Below are 19,227 nucleotides of genomic sequence, written 5' to 3' on the forward strand. Positions count from 1 at the left end.
AGGCCACAGCAGCAATGAACATTTTCATGGATTTCTTTCCCAACCTGGGGTAACCTACTTTTACAAACCTGTTGTACAGTGTGTGGCATTACTATGGTTATTAAAGTGGCCACCTCTTTCCATGGTGCACTTCCAGGGAGCCTCCAGATGGAAGCCTAGGGCCACTGAAACAGCTACCATATCCATCCACAACCCATCACCAGAAAGAATGAACCCCTTTGAGTTCAACACTTCATTAGATTAGGAAAAACACAGTACCACAGTATACACACAGCTCAGATAGGGACGTGGGGTTTTACACAGTCAACAACCACTCCAGTGTTAGAGTAGTGCTGCTTCCCAGACCTCAGCAAGCCACCTTATCACCACGGTCCTCAACTCCTGCCATGACATGTCACCTGTAACTATGACTTGCTGAATTTTTCTTTCAATTGTCTTTTATTGTACTTGAGCCTCTTCCTCAACATTCCTAAGCTGTGAAGCCATAGGTTTGATATTTTTTCCTAATGCTCACTAGGAAACATAACCTCAGCCATCTCCTGTAACACCAGAGATCCCAGGTCAAACTCTGAACAGACAAGCTGGATTCATCAGCTAGTTAATACAACCCATGCTGCCTGCCACTCCTGTCTGCAGGATAAACTCTACTGGACAGCAAACAAGAGCTTAATAAAACCCCCAAAGTTGCTGCATTTGAAAAGTGAGAAAAGGAAACCAAAATGAGAACAGATCCATGAAACATCAAGCTCAAATTTACTGCTTTTATTTAGGGCATTTCAAAAAAGAGAAAAAAGATGCTACAAACTGTAAGAGTAAAACATGCCCACTTCCTGTGCCGTCACCGGGCACAGCTGTCTGTTGTGTCAGCAGCTGCTATGTGAGAAACACCCACACAGACTGGCCTGGCTACGTGCCCTTCTCTTGCTGCCCGGCCTGTGTCCTCCCTTCAGAATGGAATCCCTGCCTTCCCCCTGGGTTGAGAGATGCACAGGTGCTCCAGGAAATGCTTAGCGCCATCCCTGGCAAAGTCTCCAAAAGGCAGTGCTACAGCCAGTCTCAACACTAGCAAATGAGAAGCATGTCGATGCATTTTTTATTATGTAGGCAGTATACATCTTATCACAATTAGAACCTGAAACTCCACCCCAAGGGCCTGCTCCTGCCGGACTGTCTGCTGAAGATGACCTCAACGCTGACAAGCACAGCCACGCTCTGCCGGACCCTGGAAGCAGATAAGGGAAGGACATGGACCCAGGGACAGTATTACCTATCCACGAGCTCCTTCACCCCCTCCTTGTCGGGCACGAGACTCTGGTCCTGGTCGTCTGCCAGTGGGGTCCCTGCCTGGCGGTAAATGCAACGGACCATGTAGCGCACTTCTGACCAATAGTTCTGCAGCTGCTGAGGCTCCCGGTCGGGCTCTGCTGCAATCTCTCTATGAGGCGGATGGCACGGCAGCAAGAAAGTCAGGGTTAGTCAACAGCCTGCGTTGTCCCTCACCCCCCACCGGTGGCCTGAGGGGAAAGAGGGCGCCAGCTTGCCCCTCCCCTGGCACCCTCCTGCTCAGCCTCCAGAGGGTGCTCCCGCCTGCTGCTGGGGGATAGGAGGACTGCTGCTAGCACGGCCCAGGTGCCTGGGCGCCCAGCTCCTGCACCGTGGTCTCCAGGAGGCCTCAGCCCCTCCTCACTTGGCAGGAATGACCCCATGCCTGGGTGTGGCAGGCAGCTCTCCCTGCTTGGGCTTCTACCCCAGCCCCAGCCCCAGCCCCAGCAGATGCAGCCTGCCAGCGCCCCTGGCAGGGGAGAGGGCCACACCTTATGCAGCTGACTCCTCCTCACAAGATCAGGGCCCCCGTCCCACTCTCAGGATGGGCTCACGCTTAGGGAAACACCCGCTCCCCCCACAGCTCCAGACCCGGTACCTGCGCTCGCTGCAGGCCTCACAGGCGCATGCTGCGTCCGAGGGGGCAGCGCCGCCCAGCCCGGCTTGGGGCAGGGTCTGAGTGCCAAGAGCCAGCCTCCCGCTGCTGCCTGCCTCTGGCTGGGACCCACCAAGAGAGGAGTGAAGAAGAAAGTCTTGGCTCTGCTTTAAAGACAACACAACAGACTAGTTATGTTCAAATGTGCATGGCACAAATTTGTCACTACTGTTCATAAAAATGCGTTTTAGAAACAGTTTAAAATGTAGACACTTATTAAGAAAATATCTTAATCAGCATTTCATAGGAAACATTCTTTCTGACACCCCAGAATTTTGTTTGAACCTTTGGATGGTTATACATACATAAGCACATGAGGGGAGCCAATGAATTTCTTTCATTCTTTAAAAAAGAGCAGTTCTACACTCAGCACCCTGGGCACCAGCTCCAAGTGACACACCCACAGTCATTTGGAGCTGAGCCGGAGGCCAGGACCGAGGCCTCTGTCCCGTGGGGCCCCACCAGCTGTACGTCCTGCTCTGACTGTGGGAACAGGAGCCCGGAGACAGAACACTCTGGGTAAGGCTGGCAGGGCAAAGCAGCCCCAGACCCTCATATATCTAGCACCTGCCAAACCTAAGAGAGTCCTCTGATGGCCACACGGACAGCATACACACCACGGCAGGCCTGGCCACACAAACCCTTTTCCCCTCACCGTACTCCTGTCTCAGAACGTGATCCCCCTACCCCACGCCAGCACCCTGTCCCCCAGTGGCAGGACCTAATAAGGATGCTGTCACCTGGGAACATGGGCTCCAGCCTTAGAGATGCAGGCTCTCACATGGTGAAGGAACGGGCTAGCACCCCCACCCCGGGCTCATTAAGGGAGCCACCAGCTCCTCGATGATCCCCCCAGTAGCCTGAAGACAAGGGCAGCGTCACAGGACAGGCTCTTGCAGGGAATTCCCTGTGGAAAGAGAACGGCCTGGTCCCTCCTCCCATTAGCCTAGGTCAGGGAGAAAGCCTGTGCAGCCATCCCATGCGCCCCGATGGGGCCTGGGCCTCACTTCCTGGCTGGGCATGGGCTCAGGTTTGTTCAGACACTGGTAGGACCACCTGGTTTGCTCCTGGACAAAGTGTGAGAAAACTCTTCCAAGGGCCTGTCGTGTGCCCTTGGGGCCTGGGTACAGGGACACCAATATCTGACTCTGGAAAGTCTGATGGCAGAAGACTGGTTTTGTGGATGGATCTGGGATGGGCTGGCCACCACATGTGGGTGTCCAGGTCCTAGCAAGCTCTGTGGGTGAGGCATATGTCATCATGAAGGAACCCTATCCAAAAGGTTCTGTGGTGTGAGCAGACCCCGGAATTACACCAGGAGGCAGAATGGGGTTGGGGGTATCACAGAGAGTCTCCTACGGACAGTCCAGTGCACAGTCTCAGCTGAGGTCTAGGGAAACCTAAAGAGGGGCCTCCTATAAGCAAGAGCCACCCTTGTGGGCCACCTTTTAGGACCTTGGGCCCTGGTCACCAAAGAGAACCACAGACAGTCCGGCAAAGGATGGAGGCCCCCAAGTCCTCCTGCCCAGGACCCCCTGTGCCCCAGGAAGATCTGGGAAGACACAAGGAGACAGGGCAGGTACCATGGCAATTTCTGATGTCACCCACTAAAGCTGAGGGAAGAAGCTCGAAGGAGATGACACAGTTGGGTTTTCCTGTAACTGGATTTGAACACCTGAAGATAAGAAAACTAATACCAAAAGGGCCCAGGAAGGCGATGGGTGGGGAAAGGCGGTCAGGCAGGTGGGTTTGAAGGCAGTGGGCAGCCAAGGTGGGTCCCGGCCGCAGCGGGTCAGCACCCTTTGTGGAAGAGAGCCCCCTGTCCTCCTCCATCCCTCTGGGCCCCATTCCAGCTGTAAGTGGTCAAAGCCACCATGACTCCTTGTCTGGGCCACAGGGTGGCCCCCTGCCAGTCCCCCTATTTCCATCTCACCCACTCGTGATTGCTCTCCAAGCAGCAGCCAGAGAGTGTGTTTAAAGTGTGTGAGACACGCCACTCCATGCACAAAGCCAGAATTCTGCACCCCTGAAGAACGAACTCTGGATCGGTTTCCAGTTTCCCCGGGTTCCAGGACAAACTTCTCACTCCACTGCACTTGTTTTCTTTGCTGGGAGTGCCCACTCAAGCTTTACAGGCTTCGGACCCACACAGGATCCTCTATCAGTCACACCTCAGCCAAAGGGTCACCTATCGGGGGTTGGGGGATGGGGGGTGGTGGCAGCTGGTGGAGCAGTTTTCACTTTTTTGTCTCATGGCTCCAAAACCACCCTTCCTGGCCCTGCTGTGCTGAGGGAGCCCACTAACGATGCCCAGCCCTTCACCAGTGGTGGGGTGCTTGACCCTGCCAGCAGAGGGTGCTGGAGGGTCACAGAAGAAGGGGTCTCCCTCTGGGTCCACCGACAGACAGGCAGGTGGGGGCTGAGTGCTGCACTCTGTCCAGTGAGCCCCAGCCTGGCCTGCTGCTGTTCAGCAGCCTGCTATGCAGAGGATCCCAAGCACACCCTCTCCAAGGAAGGGTCTCAAGTGTGTCCTTCCTGGAGTCCTCCCTGGACCTACATGCCTGTATTCTTCAGTGCCCTTAACCAACCAGAGGGGTTTGATCTCCAGTTACTAATTATCCTTCGTGTTAAACTGTCCCCGTTCAAATCAGTGGTGCAGGTATCCATCTCTAGACCTTCACTACCCCAGTTAAGCTCTTATTTCACAAACCACTATTTGAAATCTGGGTGTTCTCATTTCTTTGTTTTTTCGCCTGTCTTCATCAGTAGAAGGTCAGTTCCACAAGAGCAGGACCCCCTCCCACCTGTTCACAGCAGCACACTAGCACCAATGCTGCTACTTGACACACAGGACACAGCCAAGAACCTGGGAGCTAAGGGTTCCTGTAACAAGGCCTGTTAAACTAGAGTCCATGCTGACTGTGAAGTACACCCTTAAACATGTGCCCTTACGGTACTCATTTTACACAGACTCAACTTCAGTTATGTTCCATCCACGTCAGTTTTAAAGAATACAACAAAAAATTGAGGACTCGAGTATGCAACATGTCCCACATCCACAATCCAGGGACAGAACCGAGACACGAAAATTAAACTCATCAACAGAAAGAGACCCCAAAGGAACAAATGATACAACCCACAGACAAGAATCTGAAACTGGCAATCACAGATAAGCGCCATATGTTCAAAAAAGTATAGGAAAACAAACACTAGGAGAGAGACTGAAGATGTAAAAAATAAGCAAATGGAACTTCTAGGAAAGAAAAATAAAATATCGTAAAAGGAAAAAAACGGAGGGGGGCGGAAGATGGCGGCGTGAGTAGAGCAGCGGAAATCTCCTCCCAAAACAACATATATCTATGAAAATATAACAAAGACAACCCTTCCTAGAATAAAGACCAGAGGACACAGGACAATATCCAGACCACATCCGCACCTGAGAGAACCCAGCGCCTCGCGAAGGGGGTGAGATACAAGCCCCGGTCCCGCGGGAGCCGAGCGCCCCTCCCCCCAGCTCCCGGCGGGAGAAGAGCAGGCAGAGCGGGAGGGAGACGGAGCCCAGGGCTGCCGAACACCCAGCCCCAGCCATCCGGGCCAGAGTGCAGGGCCCTCGATACTGGGAAAACAGGGCAGCAAGAACAGTGAGCAGGCACTGGAGGCCTGGCGCTGGAGGACATAAGAAAAGCGCGCGACCATTTTTTTTTTTTTTTTTTTGCTTTTTTGCTGCTTTGTTTTGGCGAGCGCTGTTTGGAAGTCTTAAAGGGACAGGGACCCCAATATTAGGGAAACAGGGCAGAAAGACCGGTGAGCAGAGGCCTGAGGCTGGCACCGGAGAATAAAGAAAAACGAACGACCACCTTTTTTTTTTTTTTAAATAAAAATTTTTTTTTTTTTTTTAATTAAAAAAATTTTTTTTCTTGTTTTTTTTTGTGGTCGTTGTTTTGTTTTGGCGGGTGCTTTTTGGAAGTCTTAAAGGGGCAGGGCGGGACACTTAATCCAGAGGTAGGGAATCCGGGACCTCTGGGCACCCTAACCCCTGGGCTGCAGGGAGCAGGGAGGCCCCTTACGGAGATAAATAGCCTCCCAGCAGCTCCTGCTCCAACGCGACTCCACCATTTTGGAGCAGCTGCCCGAGCCAGGCCACGCCCACAGCAACAGCGGAGATTAACTCCATAGCAGCCAGGCAGGAAGCAGAAACCCTGTCTGCGCGCAGCTGCGCAGCACAAGCCACTAGAGGCCGCTGTTCTCCCAGGAGAGGAGGGCCACAAACCAACAAGAAAGGAAGTCCTTCCAGCCGTCACTCGTCCCAGCTCTGCAGACTATTCCTATCACCATGAAAAGGCAAAGCTACAGGCAGACAAAGATCATAGAGACAACACCAGAGAAGGAGACAGACCTAACCAGTCTTCCTGACAAAGAATTCAAAATAAGAATCATAAACATGCTGACAGAGATGCAGAGAAATACGCAAGAGAAATGGGATGAAGTCCGGAAAGAGATCACAGATGCCAGAAAGGAGATCGCAGAAATGAAACAAACTCTGGAAGGGTTTATAAGCAGAATGGATAGAATGCAAGAGGCCATTGATGGAATTGAAATCAGAGAACAGGAACGCATGGAAGCTGACATAGAGAGAGACAAAAGGATCTCCAGGAATGAAACAATATTAAGAGAACTGTGTGACCAATCTAAAAGGAGCAATATCCGTATTATAGGGGTCCCAGAAGAAGAAGAGAGAGGCAAAGAGATGGAAAGTATCTTAGAAGAAATAATTGCTGAAAACTTCCCCACACTGGGGGAGGAAGTAATCAAACAGACCACGGAAATACACAGAACCCCCAACAGAAAGGATCCAAGAAGGGCAACACCAAGACACATAATAATTAAAATGGCAAAGATCAAGGACAAGGAAAGAGTGTTAAAGGCAGCTAGAGAGAAAAAGGTCACCTATAAAGGAAAACCCATCAGGCTAACGTCAGATTTCTCAACAGAAACCCTACAGGCCAGAAGAGAATGGCATGATATATTTAATACAATGAAACAGAAGGGCCTTGAACCAAGGATACTGTATCCAGCACGACTATCATTCAAATATGACGGTGGGATTAAACAATTCCCAGACAAACAAAAGCTGAGGGAATTTGCTTTCCACAAACCACCTCTACAGAACATCTTACAGGGACTGCTCTAGATGGGAGCACTCCTAGAAGGAGCACAGCACAAAACACCCAACATATGAAGAATCGAGGAGGAGGAACAAGAAGGGAGAGAAGAAAAGAATCTCCAGACAGTGTATATAACAGCTCAATAAGCGAGCTAAGTTAGGCAGTAAGATACTAAAGAGGCTAACCTTGAACCTTTGGTAACCACGAATTTAAAGCCTGCAATGGCAATAAGTACATATCTTTCAATAGTCACCCTAAATGTTAATGGGTTGAATGCACCAATCAAAAGACACAGAGTAACAGAATGGATAAAAAAGCAAGACCCATCTATATGCTGCTTACAAGAAACTCACCTCAAACCCAAAGACATGTACAGACTAAAAGTCAAGGGATGGAAAAACATATTTCAAGCAAACAACAGTGAGAAGAAAGCAGGGGTTGCAGTACTAATATCAGACAAAATAGACTTCAAAACAAAGAAAGTAACAAGAGATAAAGAAGGACACTACATAATGATAAAGGGCTCAGTCAAACAAGAGGATATAACCATTCTAAATATATATGCACCCAACACAGGAGCACCAGCATATGTGAAACAAATACTAACAGAACTAAAGGGGGATATAGACTGCAATGCATTCATTCTAGGAGACTTCAACACACCACTCACCCCAAAGGATAGATCCACTGGGCAGAAAATAAGTAAGGACACGGAAGCACTGAACAACACAGTAGAGCAGATGGACCTAATAGACATCTATAGAACTCTACATCCAAAAGCAGCGGGATATACATTCTTCTCAAGTGCACATGGAACATTCTCCAGAATAGACCACATACTAGGCCACAAAAAGAGCCTCAGAAAATTCCAAAAGATTGAAATCCTACCAACCAACTTTTCAGACCACAAAGGCATAAAACTAGAAATAAACTGTACAAAGAAAGCAAAGAGGCTCACAAACACATGGAGGCTTAACAACACGCTCCTAAATAATCAATGGATCAATGACCAAATCAAAATGGAGATCCAGCAATATATGGAAACAAATGACAACAACAACACTAAGCCCCAACTTCTGTGGGACGCAGCAAAAGCAGTCTTAAGAGGAAAGTATATAGCAATCCAAGCATATTTAAAAAAGGAAGAGCAATCCCAAATGAATGGTCTAATGTCACAATTATCGAAATTGGAAAAAGAAGAACAGATGAGGCCTAAGGTCAGCAGAAGGAGGGACATAATAAAGATCAGAGAAGAAATAAATAAAATTGAGAAGAATAAAACAATAGCAAAAATCAATGAAACCAAGAGCTGGTTCTTCGAGAAAATAAACAAAATAGATAAGCCTCTAGCCAGACTTATTAAGAAGAAAAGAGAGTCAACACAAATCAACAGTATCAGAAACGAGAAAGGAAAAATCACGACGGACCCCACGGAAATGCAAAGAATTATTGGAGAATACTATGAAAACCTATATGCTAACAAGCTGGGAAACCTAGGAGAAATGGACAACTTCCTAGAAAAATATAACCTTCCAAGATTGACCCAGGAAGAAACAGAAAATCTAAACAGACCAATTACCAGCAATGAAATTGAAGAGGTAATCAAAAAACTACCAAAGAACAAAACCCCCGGGCCAGATGGATTTACCTCGGAATTTTATCAAACATACAGGGAAGACATAATACCCATTCTCCTTAAAGTTTTCCAAGAAATAGAAGAGGAGGGGATACTCCCAAACTCATTCTATGAAGCTAACATCACCCTAATACCAAAACCAGGCAAAGACCCCACCAAAAAAGAAAACTACAGACCAATATCCCTGATGAACGTAGATGCAAAAATACTCAACAAAATATTAGCAAACCGAATTCAAAAATACATCAAAAGGATCATACACCATGACCAAGTGGGATTCATTCCAGGGATGCAAGGATGGTACAACATTCGAAAGTCCATCAACATCATCCACCACATCAACAAAAAGAAAGACAAAAACCACATGATCATCTCAATAGATGCTGAAAAAGCATTTGACAAAGTTCAACATCCATTCATGTTAAAAACTCTCAGCAAAATGGGAATAGAGGGCAAGTACCTCAACATAATAAAGGCCATCTATGATAAACCCACAGCCAACATTATATTGAACAGCGAGAAGCTGAAAGCATTTCCTCTGAGATCGGGAACTAGACAGGGATGCCCACTCTCCCCACTGTTATTTAACATAGTACTGGAGGTCCTAGCCACGGCAATCAGACAAAATAAAGAAATACAAGGAATCCAGATTGGTAAAGAAGAAGTTAAACTGTCACTATTTGCAGATGACATGATACTGTACATAAAAAACCCTAAAGACTCCACCCCAAAACTACTAGAACTGATATCGGAATACAGCAAAGTTGCAGGATACAAAATCAACACACAGAAATCTGTGGCTTTCCTATATACTAACAATGAACCAACAGAGAGAGAAATCAGGAAAACAACTCCATTCACAATTGCATCAAAAAAAATAAAATACCTAGGAATAAACCTAACCAAAGAAGTGAAAGACTTATACTCTGAAAACTACAAGTCACTCTTAAGAGAAATTAAAGGGGACACTAACAGATGGAAACTCATCCCATGCTCGTGGCTAGGAAGAATTAATATCGTTAAAATGGCCATCCTGCCCAAAGCAATATACAGATTTGATGCAATCCCTATGAAACTACCAGCAACATTCTTCAATGAACTGGAACAAATAATTCAAAAATTCATATGGAAACACCAAAGACCCCGAATAGCCAAAGCAATCCTGAGAAAGAAGAATAAAGTAGGGGGGATCTCACTCCCCAACTTCAAGCTCTACTATAAAGCCATAGTAATCAAGACAATTTGGTACTGGCACAAGAGCAGAGCCACAGACCAATGGAACAGACTAGAGAATCCAGACATTAACCCAGACATATATGGTCAATTAATATTTGATAAAGGAGCCATGGACATACAATGGCGAAATGACAGTCTCTTCAACAGGTGGTGCTGGCAAAACTGGACAGCTACATGTAGGAGAATGAAACTGGACCATTGTCTAACCCCATATACAAAAGTAAACTCAAAATGGATCAAAGACCTGAATGTAAGCCATGAAACCATTAAACTCCTGGAAGAAAACATAGGCGAAAACCTCTTAGACATAAACATGAGTGACCTCTTCTTGAACATATCTCCCCGGGCAAGGAAAACAACAGCAAAAATGAGTAAGTGGGACTATATTAAGCTGAAAAGCTTCTGTACAGCAAAAGACACCATCAATAGAACAAGAAGGATCCCTACAGTATGGGAGAATATATTTGAAAATGACACATCCGATAAAGGCTTGACGTCCAGAATATATAAGGAGCTCTCACGCCTCAACAAACAAAAAACAAATAACCCAATTAAAAAATGGGCAGAGGAACTGAACAGACAGTTCTCCAAAAAAGAAATACAGATGGCCAACAGACACATGAAAAGATGCTCCACATCGCTAATTATCAGAGAAATGCAAATTAAAACTACAATGAGGTATCACTTCACACCAGTAAGGATGGCTGCCATCCAAAAGACAAACAACAACAAATGTTGGCGAGGCTGTGGAGAAAGGGGAACCCTCCTACACTGCTGGTGGGAATGTAAGTTAGTTCAACCATTGTGGAAAGCAGTATGGAGGTACATCAAAATGCTCAAAACAGACTTACCATTTGACCCAGGAATTCCACTCCTAGGAATTTACCCTAAGAATGCAGCAATCAAGTTTGAGAAAGACAGATGCACCCCTATGTTTATTGCAGCACTATTTACAATAGCCAAGAATTGGAAGCAACCTAAATGTCCATCAATAGATGAATGGATAAAGAAGATGTGGTACATATACACAATGGAATACTACTCAGCTATAAGAAAAGGGCAAATCCAATCATTTGCAGCAACATGGATGGAGCTGGAGGGTATTATGCTCAGTGAAACAAGCCAAGCGGAGAAAGAGAAATACCAAATGATTTCACTTATCTGTGGAATATAAGAACAAAGGAAAAACTGAAGGAACAAAACAGCAGCAGAATCACAGAACTCAAGAATGGACTAACAGGTACCAAAGGGAAAGGGACTGGGGAGGATGGGTGGGTAGGGAGGGATAAGGGGGGGAGAAGTAGGGGGGTATTAAGATTAACATGCATGGGGGGGTAGGAGAAAAGGGAGGGCTGTACAACACAGAGAAGGCAAGTAGTGATTCTACAACATTTTGCTATGCTGATGGACAGTGACTGTAAAGGGGTTTATAGGGGAGACCTGGTATAGGGGAGAGCCTAGTAAACATAATATTCGTCATGTAAGTGTAGATTAGTGATAGCAAAAAAAAAAAAAAAAAAAGGGCAGTTCCTGTGTGGTAACCTCCAACGAGTTCTACACAAGGGTATAAAGGGCATATAAAAGTGTAGGCAAAGGGTCTGTTTGTGTTTATACAGAGGATCAAAGCCTAATTGGGCTACCCCGAAAATGAACTAAGATACGATATGAAAAAGAACTTCCAACATCTGCACCCTCTGGAAGACTCATGCCAGAAGATGATCATCAAAAAACCCCAACAAAGATCCACGCACTGCTACAGCTGTAGATGCACTCATCCCACCAGTTCCTGGACCTGCCATGGGAATGAGGAAGGAGATATCTAAGCTGGCCTGTGCATACAGTAAAACAACAAAATTGGACTGGATCTATACTGTTGGAACTCAACCAAGAATTTGGAGAAGTGCAAATTGTAGCGCTCCAAAGTCTTACAACTACAAACTATTTATTGTTAAAAGAACATATGGCATGTGAACAGTCCCCAGGAATGGGTTGTTTTAATTTGTCTGATTTCTCTCAGACTGTTCAAGTTCATTTGGACAATATCCACCATATCATAGATAAGTTTTCACAAATGCCTAAGGTGCCTAACTGGTTTTCTTGGTTTCACTGCAGATGGCTGGTAATTACAGATATGCTTTGGTTATGTAACTATACTCCTATTATGTTAATGTGTGTGTGCAATTTAAGTAGTAGCTTAAAACCTATACATGCTGAAGTTACTCTACAAGAAGATATATCAAAGAAATAATCAATCTTCCCATGTTTTCTGCCGCCTGCTACTTCTATAGCTTTTCTTCTTCCTTCCTAATTACAACCCTTAAATAGAATTCGTGCCTCATATCAAATTTACCGAGTATCATAATTCTTCCAAGTGGTAAAGATACCTCAAGACAAATGCTGGGCATAGAAGCCACAGGGCATAAATATGCAAAGAAGTAAAAAGCTAACTTTTTCAAACAATAAGGCTTCTCTCTCACTTACCAACTTCACATTTCCCTGTATGGCCCCGGAAGATGACTGGTTAGCCAGAGACGGGTAAGATTCCTCAAGGGAGGAACAACCTAAGACAGGCACAGTCGCAGGGGGGCCATCAGGTGAGAAATTGGGGATCAACAGAGGTGAGGCTTAGAACCTCACCCCCCCGTTCTGAGAGAAATCTTCTGCATACGTGGATGTTTTATTGCCCTGGTCTAGCTTGGATTAACACATAGTCTACAGGCACACACCTGATCATCTACATGTGCTCTCTTACAACACTAAACTATGTTTTCTACCTTTATCTTGTATCTACCTACCACTTCAGCATTTTATTAAAAATAATAATAATAAAGAGAGAAATGTGGTATCCACATATAAATCAAGTATAAAAACCAAATGAGTATTCATATTTGAACTGACTGTTTATAGTTCATAATGCATGAGCAAAACCGAAAGTTTCTGTGATGACTGCCCTTGTACTGTTCACTATGTAACTTATTCATTATGTAAGAATTTGTTCTACATGTAAAAACTTGTTTGTTATGCCTCAGAAGATTGGAGACTGACAAAAATTAGGCTTGGGGTGGAATAATGATTGTGCATTGAGCATTGACTCCCCTATACAGAATTTTATTGTCGTTAACAACCATTTGATCAATAAATATGAGAGATGCCCTCACAAAAAAAAAAAAAAAAAAAAAAGTACACACTTCCAATGGTAAAATAAATTAGTAACCGGGATGTAATGTATAGCATAAGGAATATAGTCAAGATATTGTAACAGCCTGGTAGGGTGATAGCTGGAACCTAGAATTATGTATATAAATGTTCTACCACTGTGTTGTACACTTGAAACTCATGTAATGTAATACTGTGTGTCAACTACCCTTCAATAAAAAATAATTATTAAAAAAAAAAAAAAAAAAAAAAAAAAGGAAAAAAACACTGGAGAGACTTAAAAGTAGATGAGTCACAGCAGAGTATCCATAAACCTAAAGCAATAAAAATAACCCCATACACAGCCCAGTAAGCAGGATGAGCAGCATGAGCAGGATCATTTGTGAGACAAAACCAAGACGTCTTACAGGTAATTGTCTAGATGACGAAATAGCAGAAAATCTTCCAAATTTGATGAAACTGTAAAATGAAATATCTTAAAAGCCCATTTAATCCCAAGCACAAATACACACAGAACAAGCAATCCATGCCAAGGCCCATCAGAGTGAAACTGCAACAGAGATGTGGGCCAAAGACTCTTCTCTCACTTTTCAGGTTTTCAAAAAGATAATGAACTGTTTAAAGCAAAAATAAGAAAAATGTATTGTAAAGTTTATAATATACATGAGAAAAATATGTGACCGTGCCAGCACAAAAATGGTGGAGCAGAGTGTAATGTTGCGAAGTTCTTAAACTACATGTTAAAGAGATGGTATTCTTTGAAAGCAGAGGCTGAGAACTTGAAGACATATACTTATGTTCCGTCCACGTCCAACAGCTTTAAAGAATACTACATGGGGCATGTTGCAAACTCTAGAACCACAAAAATTATGGAACAAAGTGATATAGGTAATAAGCCAAGAGGAGGTAAAATAGAATCATAACAACACCCTTCAGTCCTAAAGAAAAGAAGGAGAAGCAGCAAAGAGTACCTGACAGCAGACAGGAAAACAGGGAGAAAAAAAAGCAAGATGGAATTTAAACCCAAACATATCAATAGTTACATTAAATGGAAACAGTTAAATGTGCCAATTATTAGAAGAGCCTGGTCAGACTGCATTAAAAATCAAGAGCCCCCATGCTTTCTACAAGAGATTACAAAGACACAGGTATGTTAAAAACAAAGGCTGGAAGCATCCTACAGTATGGGAGAATATATTTGTAAACATATCTGACAAGGAGTTAACATCCAAAATATACAAAGAACTCACATGCTTCAAAACCCAAAAGCAAATAAGCCTATTAAAAAATGGGCAGAGGATATGAACAGACAGTTCTCCAAAGAAGAAATTCAGATGGCCAACAGGCATATGAAAAGATGCTCCACATCACTAATTATCAGGGAAATGCAAATTAAAACCACAATGAGATATCACCTCACACAGGTTAGGATGGCCAGCATTAAAAAGACTAAGAACAACAAATGCTGGTGAGGATGTGGAGAAAGGGGAACCCTCCTACACTGCTGGTGGGAATGTAAAATATTCCAACCATTGTGGAAAGCAGTATGGAGGTTCCTCAAAGAACTAAAAATAGAAATACCATTTGACCCAGGAATTCCACTCTAGGAATTTACCCTAAGAATGCAGCAGCCCAGTTTGAAAAAGACAGATGCACCCCTATGTTTATTGCAGCACTATTTACAATAGCCAAGAAATGGAAGCAAACTAAGTGTCCATCAGTAGATGAATGGATAAAGAAAATGTGGTACATATACACAATGGAATATTATTCAGCCATAAGAAGAAAACAAATCCTACCATTTGCAACAACATGGAAGGAGCTAGAGGGTATTATGCTCAGTGAAAAAAGCCAGGTGAAGAAAGACAAATACCAAATGATTTCACTCATCTGTGGAGTATAAGAACAAAGCAAAAACTGAAGGAACTGAAGGACTGGGGAGGGAAGAACTTCCAAGGACTAGGGAGGGTGGGTGGAAAGGGAGGGATAAGGGGATTAAGGGGCATTAGGATTAGCACACATAATGAGGGGGTGCAGTACAGCACAAGAAGACAAGTGATTCTATAGCATCTTACTACGCTGATGGACAGTGACTGTAATGGGGTATGTGGGGGGGACTTGGTAATGGGGGGAGTCTAGTAACCACAATGTTGCTCATGTAATTGTAGATTAATGGTACCAAAATAAAAATAATACAATAAAATAAGATAAAAAGAAGAAAGAGTAGGAAAAAATAAAAATAAAAAGCAAAGGCTGGGAGACACATTCCAGGCAAACACTAACCAAAAACGGCTGAGTGGCTCTCTTAATAGCAGAAAGTCGGCTGCAGAACAAGGTGTCTCAGCAGCAAATGAAGGACATGATGATGAAAACATATGGGACTGATTCAATTAGAAGCAGTTAACGATGCAAAATGTTATGGTAAGCACTCCAGTAAGGGAACTCAAAATACATGAAGCAGGAATTAAAAGGAGACATATACAAATCTACAATTACATTTGTAAATTTCAAAACTTCTCTCTGTAACTGAACTAGATAAAAACATCAGAAAGGATACAGAAAATGTGAACATCACAACCAACCAATGTGACCTATGAGCCACACTAAACTCTTCCCAATGCAGAATCAGATGCTTTCAAATGAACATGAGATATTAACCAAGACTGGCCATAAAACAAATGTCAACAAATTTTTAAAAATTAAATCATATAAAGTATGTTTTCTGATTACAACAGAATTAAGCTAATAACCAATAAAATGGGAATCAAAAGATACTAACTCCCAGGTATAAAGTAAGTCAATCATGGGGAGGTAATATACAGCATGGTGACCACAGGTAATAATACTGTATTACATATGTGAAAGTTGCAAATAGAGTACACCTCAAAAGTCCTTATATAAGAAAAACCGCTTTTCTGTAACAACGTATGGAGGATGGTAACTAGACACACTGTGGTGATCACTTTGCAACACACGCACTCCCTGTCTCACTAAGCTTCGCTTCCCTGAGCTCCATTTGCAGATAATGTGTCTTTCACAAAGATAAGGTTTGTGGCAACCCCACATCCAGCAAGCATATCGGCACCATTTTTCCAAAAGCATTTGTTCATTCCACGTCTCTGTGTCACATCACATTTGCTCTGGTACTGTGACCAGCGACTGCTGATGTCACCAGATCCACACGCACCTAAGACGGAGAACTTAATCGATAAATGCGTGTGTTCTGACTGCTCCACCCACCAGCCATTCCCATCTCTGTCCCTCTCCTCAGGCCTCCCTCCTCCCTACACAGCAACACTGAAACTGGGCCAGTCAATAACCCCGCAGAGGCCTCTCAGTGTCCCAGTGAAAGGAGGAGCCACACGTCTCTCACGTTAAATCAAAAGCCAGAAATGATCAAGCTGAGTGAGGAGGCATCTCAGAAGCCAAGACGGGCTGGACGCTGGGCCTCCGGCACCAAACAGTTCGCCAGGTTGTGCATGCAAAAGAAAAGTCCTTGAGGGATGTTGAGAGTGCTCCTCGGCGACCACATGAATGATAGGAGAGCAGCCTTATCGCTGATCTGGAGGACATGAGCGTGGTCTGCGTAGATCAAGCTGGCCACACAGTCCCTGAAGCCAAAGCCTCACCCAGGGCAAGGCCCTAACTCCCTCCAATACTGTGAAGGCTCAGAGAAGTGAGGAAACCACAGAAGAAAACCAGAAGCTGGCAGAGGCTGGTTCATGAGGCTTGAGGAACAAAACCGTCTCCATGACAGAAAAGTGCAGGTGAGGCAGCAAGAGCTGACGCAGAAGCTGCAGCAGGTCACGCAGGAGTCCAGCTGAGATCATTAATGCAGGTGGCGGCTACACTGAACAGCAAGCACATGCTCACGTGGATCCAACAGCCTTCAGCTGGAGGAAGAATCCGCCCAGGACTTTCACAGCCGGAGAGGGGAAGTCAGTCCCTGGCTTCAGAGCTCCCAAGGACAGGCTGACTCTCCTGTTAGGGGCTAATGCAGCTGGCGGCTTTAGGTTGAAGCCATTGCAAAAACCCTGGGGCCCTTAAGAATCATGCTTAATGTACTCGGCCCGCACTCTATAAACAGAACAACGAAGCCTGGGGGACAGCACGTCTGTTCACATGACTTACTGAATATTTTAAGCCCACTGTTGAGACCCACTGCTCAGGAAAAAAATTCCTTTCAAACTACAACTGCTCATCAGCAGTGCACCTGGTCACCCTAGAGCTCTGACCGAGATGTACACGAGATCAATGTTGTTTCCATGCCTGCTGACAGAATCCATTCCGCAGCCCGTGGGCTGAGGAGTCACTTCAGCTTTCAAGTCTTATTATTTTAAGAAATGCGTATCGTCAGGCTACAGCTGCCTTGGACGGTGATTCCTCTGATGATCTGGGCAAAGTAAACTGAAAACCTTCTGGAAAGGATTCACCGTTCTAGACGCTGCTAAGAACATTTGTGATCCATGGGAAGAGGTGAGAATCTCAACATGAACAGGAGTTTGGAAGAGGTTGATTCCAACCCTCATGGTGACTTCGAGGGGTTCAAGACGTCAGTGGAGGAAGCCACTGCAGATGTGGTGGAAACAGCAAGAGAACTGGAATTAGAAGTAGGTCCTGAAGATGGGACTGCACTGATGCCTCTTACAGTAAAACCTAAACACCTGCGGAGCCACTTTTATGGGTGAGTAAAAGAAAGTGGTCTCTTGAGAAGGAATCTACTGGTGAAATGCTGTGAGGACTGTTGAAATGACAACAAAGGATGTAGAGTATTACAGGAACTTGGCCAATAAACCAGTGGCAGGGTTTGAGAGGACTGACTCCAATTTTGAAAGTTCTACTGTAGGCAAAATGCTACTGAACAGCATCATCCTATGAAGAAATATGGTAAAAGGAAGAGCCAACCAATGCAGCAAATCTCGTAGTTGTCGTATATTAAGAAACAGCCACAGCCACCCCCACCTCAGCAACCAGCACCTTAATCAGCAGCAGCCATCAGCAACACTGAGGCAGGACCCGCCACCAGCAGAAATATGGTAATTCAATGAAAGCTCAGATGATGGTTAGCATTTTTTAGCAATGAAGTAGTTTTCTACTTAAGGTATGTACATTGTTCTTTTAGACATAATGATTATTACACACTTAATAGACTACAATATAGGTAGACCTAACTTTTATATGATAGGCACTGGGAAACAAAAAACACTCATTTGACTCGCTTTATTGCAATATTTATTTTATTATTGTGTCTGGATCCAACCTCACACTATCTCCAAGATATGTCTGTACAAAGGACATCTGAGACTATAACTTGAAATTACAACTACTGAAAAAAATTTTGGGAATCCACTTGACACAAGTAAGGTCAAAGACCTGTTTGACTCATAATCAAATAGAGGTCTTGCAACATCCAATTAACAGCTTAGAAAGAGAAGTCAATTAGATCTATACCAGTAAATTTAGAGAAGGAAAAATGTAAAAAAAATCACCTAAAATAGCATAAATAAAAGTGAAATACCTATGAGCAAATCTTTTTTTAAAAACAAATGCAAAGTGTATCAGAAAAATATGAAACACTTATAAATGGAGAAGAATTCCATGCTTACGGGATTAAAAGACTCAGTATTAGAAAAAAGTTAATTCTCCTGCTGATTATATAGAGTCAATGCAATCCCAGTCAATTCTCAGTAAGATTTTTTTAATTGACAAGATAATTTTCAATATACAGACATGCAATAACTAATAACTAAGATAATTTTGAAGAGTTCAAGGTAAGAGGACTTTCTGAATATGAGGTTTATGACAAAATTACAGTAATTAAGAGAGCATGCTGTTGGCACAAAGACAAATCAACCAGTGGAGTAGAAGAGACAGCCCAAAATACATGGATCACATATGTGGACACTTGATTTATAACAAAGGTGGTCCTGAAGAGTAGGGGACACAAGGGAGTGGGGGCAGAACAGTTATGTCAGTGACTGTTTAAAGCAAACTGTATTTCCATATGGAAGTAAATTAAACTTGACCTTTACCTCACAACATAAAAAACTTAATAT

The 19,227-nt window shown here is 44.1% G+C and overlaps 1 protein-coding gene across 12 annotated transcripts in view; it reads right to left on the bottom strand.

The window, feature by feature from the left end:
* The window catches only part of FAM193A (family with sequence similarity 193 member A), a 207,447-nt gene that overhangs the window by 86,707 nt on the left and 101,513 nt on the right, over positions 1 to 19,227 (bottom strand). For 9 of the 12 annotated variants that reach the window (XR_005031967.2, XR_005031968.2, XM_036921229.2 and 6 more), the window contains 2 exons: positions 1,922 to 2,085; positions 1,268 to 1,435 (listed from right to left, as the gene is read on the bottom strand). Coding sequence is in view for 10 of the 12 variants with exons in the window: in XM_036921229.2 (XP_036777124.2) it covers positions 1,268 to 1,435; positions 1,922 to 2,085 (332 nt within the window). In the remaining 2 variants the exon portion in view is untranslated. The remainder of the gene's footprint in view (positions 1 to 1,267; positions 1,436 to 1,921; positions 2,086 to 19,227) is intronic. The other 3 variants (XM_057502036.1, XM_036921236.2, XM_036921230.2) reach the window with 1 other exon arrangement.

The sequence above is a fragment of the Manis pentadactyla genome, chromosome 5 (assembly GCF_030020395.1).
Source record: "Manis pentadactyla isolate mManPen7 chromosome 5, mManPen7.hap1, whole genome shotgun sequence".
Taxonomy (NCBI): domain Eukaryota; kingdom Metazoa; phylum Chordata; class Mammalia; order Pholidota; family Manidae; genus Manis; species Manis pentadactyla.